General features: G+C 36.9%; 1 protein-coding gene across 1 annotated transcript; it reads left to right on the top strand.

Moving 5' to 3' along the window:
* The first annotated feature begins 6,990 nt into the window (after positions 1-6,990).
* On the top strand, positions 6,991-9,351 carry LOC125771308 (UDP-glycosyltransferase UGT5-like). The gene is made up of 3 exons (XM_049441826.1): positions 6,991-7,097; positions 7,709-8,180; positions 8,254-9,351. The coding sequence occupies exons 1-3, from the start codon at positions 7,095-7,097 to the stop codon at positions 9,327-9,329; spliced, it is 1,551 nt and encodes a 516-aa protein (XP_049297783.1). The 5' UTR covers positions 6,991-7,094; the 3' UTR covers positions 9,330-9,351.
* The last annotated feature ends 84 nt before the right edge of the window (positions 9,352-9,435 follow it).

Genomic DNA, 9,435 nt, shown 5'->3' with positions numbered 1-9,435 from the left:
TCTGGCACAGACATCTGAGCGCATGGCCGTCCAAGAAGAAAATGTAGCCATTGATGCCATCTATCGACCATAGGCAAAGATTGGAGATCCGTTGGGTACCGACCGAGTTATAGGTAAAATTTGGTGCAAAAATGAGGAAAATTTTACATTTTCTCAAACAGGGTAAGGAACTTGGTTCCTCGCATAACTTCTGGCACAGACATCTGAGGGCATGGCCGTCCACGAAGAAAATGTAGCCATTGGTGCCATCTATCGACCACAGGTTAAAGATTGGCGATCCGTTGGATACCGACCGAGTTATAGGCAAAACTTGGTGCGAAAATGGGTCTTAGTGGATTGACAAATTTATAGATTTTTTCAATTTTTTTCATTATTTTTTACCTTTTTTTTAATTTAAAGCATTGTTTGAGTGAAAAGGAACTAATTGCAACAATTTCGCATTAAAATAAAACAAATTTTTAAATTTCGCTAAATTTCCCAAAAAATGGCAAGGGGTACCCCTTATGAAATTTTCGAGTGGAAAATTTTTTTGAAATTTTTTTCTGATTTTTTATTCTTTTTTTAATTTAAAGCAATATTTGAGTGAAAAGAAACTTATTGCAACAAATTCGCAATGAAATATATCACATTTAAAAATTTTGCTGAATTGCAGAAAAATGAGGAACATTTTACATTTTCTCAAACAGGGTAAGGAACTTGGTTCCTCGCATAACTTCTGGCACAGACATCTGAGGGCATGGCCGTCCAAGAAGAAAATGTAGCCATTGATGCCATCTATCGACCATAGGCAAAGATTGGAGATCCATTAGATACCGACCGAGTTATAGGCAAAACTTGGTGCAAAAATGAGGAAAATTTTACATTTTCTCAAACAGGGTAAGGAACTTGGTTCCTCGCATAACTTCTGGCACAGACATCTGAGGGCATGGCCGTCCACGAAGAAAATGTAGCCATTGGTGCCATCTATCGACCACAGGTTAAAGATTGGCGATCCGTTGGATACCGACCGAGTTATAGGCAAAACTTGGTGCGAAAATGGGTCTTAGTGGATTGACAAATTTATAGATTTTTTCAATTTTTTTCATTATTTTTTACCTTTTTTTAATTTAAAGCATTGTTTGAGTGAAAAGGAACTAATTGCAACAATTTCGCATTAAAATAAAACAAATTTTTAAATTTTGCTAAATTTCTCAAAAAAATGGCAAGGGGTACCCCTTATGAAATTTTCGAGTGGAAAATTTTTTTGAAATTTTTTTCTGATTTTTTATTCTTTTTTTAATTTAAAGCAATATTTGAGTGAAAAGAAACTTATTGGAACAAATTCGCAATGAAATATATCACATTTAAAAATTTTGCTGAATTGCAGAAAAATGAGGAACATTTTACATTTTCTCAAACAGGGTAAGGAACTTGGTTCCTCGCATAACTTCTGGCACAGACATCTGAGCGCATGGCCGTCCAAGAAGAAAATGTAGCCATTGATGCCATCTATCGACCATAGGCAAAGATTGGAGATCCGTTGGGTACCGACCGAGTTATAGGTAAAATTTGGTGCAAAAATGAGGAAAATTTTACATTTTCTCAAACAGGGTAAGGAACTTGGTTCCTCGCATAACTTCTGGCACAGACATCTGAGGGCATGGCCGTCCACGAAGAAAATGTAGCCATTGGTGCCATCTATCGACCACAGGTTAAAGATTGGCGATCCGTTGGATACCGACCGAGTTATAGGCAAAACTTGGTGCGAAAATGGGTCTTAGTGGATTGACAAATTTATAGATTTTTTCAATTTTTTTCATTATTTTTTACCTTTTTTTTAATTTAAAGCATTGTTTGAGTGAAAAGGAACTAATTGCAACAATTTCGCATTAAAATAAAACAAATTTTTAAATTTTGCTAATTTTCTCAAAAAAATGGCAAGGGGTACCCCTTATGAAATTTTCGAGTGGAAAATTTTTTTGAAATTTTTTTCTGATTTTTTATTCTTTTTTTAATTTAAAGCAATATATGAGTGAAAAGAAACTTATTGCAACAAATTCGCAATGAAATATATCACATTTAAAAATTTTGCTGAATTGCAGAAAAATGAGGAACATTTTACATTTTCTCAAACAGGGTAAGGAACTTGGTTCCTCGCATAACTTCTGGTACAGACATCTGAGGGCATGGCCGTCCAAGAAGAAAATGTAGCCATTGATGCCATCTATCGACCACAGGCAAAGATTGGAGATCCGTTTGATACCGACCGAGTTATAGGCAAAATTTGGTGCAAAAATGAGAAAAATTTTACATTTTCTCAAACAGGGTAAGGAACTTGGTTCCTCGCATAACTTCTGGCACAGACATCTGAGGGCATGGCCGTCCACGAAGAAAATGTAGCCATTGGTGCCATCTATCGACCACAGGTTAAAGATTGGCGATCCGTTGGATACCGACCGAGTTATAGGCAAAACTTGGTGCGAAAATGGGTCTTAGTGGATTGACAAATTTATAGATTTTTTCAATTTTTTTCATTATTTTTTACCTTTTTTTAATTTAAAGCATTGTTTGAGTGAAAAGGAACTAATTGCAACAATTTCGCATTAAAATAAAACAAATTTTTAAATTTTGCTAATTTTCTCAAAAAAATGGCAAGGGGTACCCCTTATGAAATTTTCGAGTGGAAAATTTTTTTGAAATTTTTTTCTGATTTTTTATTCTTTTTTTAATTTAAAGCAATATATGAGTGAAAAGAAACTTATTGCAACAAATTCGCAATGAAATATATCACATTTAAAAATTTTGCTGAATTGCAGAAAAATGAGGAACATTTTACATTTTCTCAAACAGGGTAAGGAACTTGGTTCCTCGCATAACTTCTGGTACAGACATCTGAGGGCATGGCCGTCCAAGAAGAAAATGTAGCCATTGATGCCATCTATCGACCACAGGCAAAGATTGGAGATCCGTTAGATACCGACCGAGTTATAGGCAAAACTTGGTGCAAAAATGAGGAAAATTTTACATTTTCTCAAACAGGGTAAGGAACTTGGTTCCTCGCATAACTTCTGGCACAGACATCTGAGGGCATCTCCGTCCAAGAAGAAAATGTAGCCATTGGTGCCATCTATCGACCACAGGCAAAGATTGGAGATCCGTTAGATACCGACCGAGTTATAGGCAAAACTTTGTGCGAAAATGAGCCTTAGTGGATTGACAAATTTATAGATTTTTTCAATTTTTTTCATTATTTTTTACCTTTTTTTAATTTAAAGCATTGTTTGAGTGAAAAGGAACTAATTGCAACAATTTCGCATTAAAATAAAACAAATTTTTAAATTTTGCTAAATTTCTCAAAAAAATGGCAAGGGGTACCCCTTATGAAATTTTCGAGTGGAAAATTTTTTTGAAATTTTTTTCTGATTTTTTATTCTTTTTTTAATTTAAAGCAATATATGAGTGAAAAGAAACTTATTGCAACAAATTCGCAATGAAATGTATCACATTTAAAAATTTTGCTGAATTGCAGAAAAATGAGGAACATTTTACATTTTCTCAAACAGGGTAAGGAACTTGGTTCCTCGCATAACTTCTGACACAGACATCTGAGGGCATGGCCGTCCAAGAAGAAAATGTAGCCATTGATGCCATCTATCGACCACAGGCAAAGATTGGAGATCCGTTAGATACCGACCGAGTTATAGGCAAAACTTGGTGCAAAAATGAGGAAAATTTTACATTTTCTCAAACAGGGTAAGGAACTTGGTTCCTCGCATAACTTCTGGCACAGACATCTGAGGGCATGGCCGTCCACGAAGAAAATGTAGCCATTGGTGCCATCTATCGACCACAGGCAAAGATTGGAGATCCGTTAGATACCGACCGAGTTATAGGCAAAACTTGGTGCGAAAATGAGCCTTAGTGGATTGAGAAATTTATAGATTTTTTCAATTTTTTTCATTATTTTTTACCTTTTTTTAATTTAAAGCATTGTTTGAGTGAAAAGGAACTAATTGCAACAATTTCGCATTAAAATAAAACAAATTTTTAAATTTTGCTAAATTTCTCAAAAAAATGGCAAGGGGTACCCCTTATGAAATTTTCGAGTGGAAATTTTTTTTGAAATTTTTTTCTGATTTTTTATTCTTTTTTTAATTTAAAGCAATATATGAGTAAAAAGAAACTTATTGCAACAAATTCGCAATGAAATATATCACATTTAAAAATTTTGCTGAATTGCAGAAAAATGAGGAACATTTTACATTTTCTCAAACAGGGTAAGGAACTTGGTTCCTCGCATAACTTCTGACACAGACATCTGAGGGCATGGCCGTCCAAGAAGAAAATGTAGCCATTGATGCCATCTATCGACCACAGGCAAAGATTGGAGATCCGTTAGATACCGACCGAGTTATAGGCAAAACTTGGTGCAAAAATGAGGAAAATTTTACATTTTCTCAAACAGGGTAAGGAACTTGGTTCCTCGCATAACTTCTGGCACAGACATCTGAGGGCATCTCCGTCCAAGAAGAAAATGTAGCCATTGGTGCCATCTATCGACCACAGGCAAAGATTGGAGATCCGTTAGATACCGACCGAGTTATAGGCAAAACTTTGTGCGAAAATGAGCCTTAGTGGATTGACAAATTTATAGATTTTTTCAATTTTTTTCATTATTTTTTACCTTTTTTTAATTTAAAGCATTGTTTGAGTGAAAAGGAACTAATTGCAACAATTTCGCATTAAAATAAAACAAATTTTTAAATTTTGCTAAATTTCTCAAAAAAATGGCAAGGGGTACCCCTTATGAAATTTTCGAGTGGAAAATTTTTTTGAAATTTTTTTCTGATTTTTTATTCTTTTTTTAATTTAAAGCAATATATGAGTGAAAAGAAACTTATTGCAACAAATTCGCAATGAAATATATCACATTTAAAAATTTTGCTGAATTGCAGAAAAATGAGGAAAATTTTACATTTTCTCAAACAGGGTAAGGAACTTGGTTCCTCGCATAACTTCTGACACAGACATCTGAGGGCATGGCCGTCCAAGAAGAAAATGTAGCCATTGATGCCATCTATCGACCACAGGCAAAGATTGGAGATCCGTTAGATACCGACCGAGTTATAGGCAAAACTTGGTGCAAAAATGAGGAAAATTTTACATTTTCTCAAACAGGGTAAGGAACTTGGTTCCTCGCATAACTTCTGGCAAAGACATCTGAGGGCATGGCCGTCCACGAAGAAAATGTAGCCATTGGTGCCATCTATCGACCACAGGCAAAGATTGGAGATCCGTTAGATACCGACCGAGTTATAGGCAAAACTTGGTGCGAAAATGAGCCTTAGTGGATTGACAAATTTATAGATTTTTTCAATTTTTTTCATTATTTTTTACCTTTTTTTAATTTAAAGCATTGTTTGAGTGAAAAGGAACTAATTGCAACAATTTCGCATTAAAATAAAACAAATTTTTAAATTTTGCTAAATTTCTCAAAAAAATGGCAAGGGGTACCCCTTATAAAATTTTCGAGTGGAAAATTTTTTTGAAATTTTTTTCTGATTTTTTATTCTTTTTTTAATTTAAAGCAATATTTGAGTGAAAAGAAACTTATTGCAACAAATTCGCATTGAAATATATCACATTTAAAAATTTTGCTGAATTGCAGAAAAATGAGGAACATTTTACATTTTCTCAAACAGGGTAAGGAACTTGGTTCCTCGCATAACTTCTGGCACAGACATCTGAGGGCATGGCCGTCCAAGAAGAAAATGTAGCCATTGATGCCATCTATCGACCATAGGCAAAGATTGGAGATCCATTAGATACCGACCGAGTTATAGGCAAAACTTGGTGCAAAAATGAGGAAAATTTTACATTTTCTCAAACAGGGTAGTGAACTTGGTTCCTCGCATAACTTCTGGCACAGACATCTGAGGGCATCTCCGTCCAAGAAGAAAATGTAGCCATTGATGCCATCTATCGACCACAGGCAAAGATTGGAGATCCGTTAGATACCGACCGAGCTATAGGCAAAACTTGGTGCGAAAATGAGCCTTAGTGGATTGACAAATTTATAGATTTTTTCAATTTTTTTCATTATTTTTTACCTTTTTTTAATTTAAAGCATTGTTTGAGTGAAAAGGAACTAATTGCAACAATTTCGCATTAAAATAAAACAAATTTTTAAATTTTGCTAAATTTCTCAAAAAAATGGCAAGGGGTACCCCTTATGAAATTTTCGAGTGGAAAATTTTTTTGAAATTTTTTTCTGATTTTTTATTCTTTTTTTAATTTAAAGCAATATTTGAGTGAAAAGAAACTTATTGCAACAAATTCGCAATGAAATATATCACATTTAAAAATTTTGCTGAATTGCAGAAAAATGAGGAACATTTTACATTTTCTCAAACTGGGTAAGGAACTTGGTTCCTCGCATAACTTCTGGCACAGACATCTGAGGGCATGGCCGTCCACGAAGAAAATGTAGCCATTGGTGCCATCTATCGACCACAGGTTAAAGATTGGAGATCCGTTAGATACCGACCGAGTTATAGGCAAAACTTGGTGCAAAAATGAGCCTGATGAAGTTTTCAAATTTTTATAATTTTTCAATTTTATTACAATTTTTTATTCTTTTTTTTGTTTAAAACATTACTTGAGTGAAAAGAAACTTATTGCAACCAATTCTCATTAAAATAAATCAATTTAAATTTTTTTGCAAAATTTCTTAAAAAAACGTAAGGGGTAAGCCTTATGAAATTTTCGAGTAGAAAATTTTTTTAAATTTTTTTTTTGATTTTTTATTCTTTTTTTAATTTAAAGCATTATTTGAGTGAAAAGAAACTTATTGTAAGAAATTCCCATTAAAATTTATCAAATATATAAATTTTGATAAATGTTCCAAACATCAAATCATTATCTCAATCTTACTCTCTTTGCACAGCTCTACCGCAAACAGGCAAACAGGCTTAGACCGACATTGAACTTGACGTCGAGTATGGCGTGCGCTGCTTAATCAAGCATCAGTTGTGGTTGAGTTGCCACCGGTGGTACATCGCCTCATATTGTGATCTCTTCAGAATTCTTTCCAAAAGGCACAAATCTCATTGTAAATGGTAGGACAGAGTGAAAAATTTATAATGCAGTAAACTTTAACACAGTAAAAGTTGTGTAACTTCAAGAGGCAATTATTTGCCAAAGTGCTATAACACTATTTACTCGCTTCTGGTTATCGCATCGCGTGATTCTAGCTATACAGATGTAGTTAAACAAATCTTGTCGTTTTATTGCATCGTAATCATCAGACAGTACTTGTGAACGTGACACGGCATGACTCGTGAAATGTGTGGCACAAGGTTGATTATGTTTTGTTTTGCGGTAGCTGTTTTTGCGTGGCTGCAGAATTGCATTACAACTGCATTGTTGATTATTAAATCGTAGCACTGCAATTGCATCTGCTGTCTCCCAGTACGCATAAAAAGGCATAAAGGTGCCGACGTCGAACGACATCGTGAAAAACCGGTTGTACAACCGAATTCGCATTCGAACCAGCCGAATTCCAAATCAGGGTGCTGTTTACACGTTGACAATCTGGTTCGACTGCTATCCAAAACCAAAAAGCAACCAATATGCACATTGGGCTATTCTAACGATTTTTTTTATTGAAGATTAAAATGAAACGGAAAATGATTAATACACTATCATTATCTCTTCAAAACGTCATTAGCATCTCCTAGCATTAGTATGCTTCCTCGCCGCATCGCTTCAAACCTCGTCTGGAGCTCGGATACTTTCCGTCAATGTATTCCCCGGGCGTAGCCACTGGATGATGATCGGTAGCATTTTGGAGGAGCTGCTCGATCGTGGTCATGACGTGACGGTTATCACAAACTACCCAAGGAAGAAACCTCATCCAAATCTCACCGAGATAGTAATAGATCCGATCTACGACTTTTGGGGCAAATCGGTAAAGGTGGACTCGCTGTACGATCTGACCGATATCTCGATACATCAAATGTTGATGGACTTCCTGTACCCATTGGGTCTTCAAACGGCAGAGTATGCGTACACACGGGACAATGTGATGGACTTCCTGCGTAATGACCAGAGTCAGTTTGATCTACTGCTTGCCGAGCAGTTCTACCAGGAATCGTACCTGATGTTGGCACACAAATACAAAGTCCCGATTGTGTCGATAGGTGAGCCTATAGGGAAGATGCAGTAGCAATGTCCAATAATGTTTATGTGGTTTGTTTTCTGCTCTTTAACCAGGTACGTTTGGATTCGCTCAGTATATGGGTCCGATGATGGGTCTTATGAACGCCTGGTCACACGTTCCCCACGAGTTTCTCCCATTCACCGATCATATGTCGCTGTACCAACGGGCATACAATTCGTTCGTCAGTTGGTACGAGCTTCTGTTACGCTCCTGGTACTATCTTCCCGAGCAGCAAGCATTGGCCGACAGGCACTTCTCATTTCTTCCCGGCCCTTTACCTCGTCTGAGTGATCTCGAGCGACAGGTGTCGGTGATTCTACTGAACAGCTATCCACCACTCACATCGACTCGTGCCAAAGTGCCAGGGCTGGTACAAGTGGGAGGTTTACACATTAAGGAACCAAAGCGACTTCCGGACGACTTGCAAACCTTCATCGATGAAGCGAAGGATGGTGTGATCTATTTCAGCCTTGGTACAAATCTCCGTTCGGCTGACATGCCTCCGGAGAAGTTATCCGTCATACTGAAAGTGTTTGGCTCCATGAAGCAACGCGTGGTGTGGAAGTTCGAGGACGAAGGTATCAAACATTTGCCACCGAATGTGCTCGTTCGCAGCTGGTTACCGCAGAGTGATATTCTTGGACATCGTAATGTGAAAGTGTTTATTACGCACGGCGGTTTGCTCGGGACGCAGGAAGGTGTACACCGCGCGGTACCGATGGTAGGCATACCGATTTACTGTGATCAGCATCTCAACATGAACAAAGCCACCCTGGGTGGGTATGCGGTGAAGTTGTACTTTCCCAACATAACCGAAGAATCGTTCCGCTGGGCACTGGAAGAAGTGTTGTACAATCCGAGCTACAAAGCGAACATACAGAAGGTGTCGCAGATTTTCCGCGATCGTCCTGTAGCGGCGTTAGATGAAGCGATCTACTGGATAGAGTATGTGATACGGTATAAGGGTGCTCCACAGCTACGATCGGCGGGGTTGGATCTGCCGTGGATAAGCTTCGCGTTACTTGACGTGATTGGATTGATGGCAATTGTTTTGGTGGGAGGAATAGTTTTGCTACGTCGAGTTGGAACTAATTTGCTTAGTGGAAAAAGTAAGCAAAAGAACGAATGAAACAAAAAGTTTGCAGAAGATGAAGGGTTTAGAAGCTTAGATTAGTGGGAAAAAGAAAAAATGAATAAAGTAGTAAAATGTTCCAATGTGCTGCATTTATTGTGGT

This window comes from Anopheles funestus, chromosome 3RL, assembly GCF_943734845.2.
Source record: "Anopheles funestus chromosome 3RL, idAnoFuneDA-416_04, whole genome shotgun sequence".
In the NCBI taxonomy this organism is placed as follows: domain Eukaryota; kingdom Metazoa; phylum Arthropoda; class Insecta; order Diptera; family Culicidae; genus Anopheles; species Anopheles funestus.
This window is presented reverse-complemented; position numbering and strand designations above follow the sequence as displayed.

Bases quoted from the DNA above. Each gene is read 5' to 3' on its own strand.
- LOC125771308 (XM_049441826.1), top strand. The intron at 8,181-8,253 runs GTGAGCCTATAG...CTCTTTAACCAG, and splicing joins AGTCCCGATTGTGTCGATAG to GTACGTTTGGATTCGCTCAG.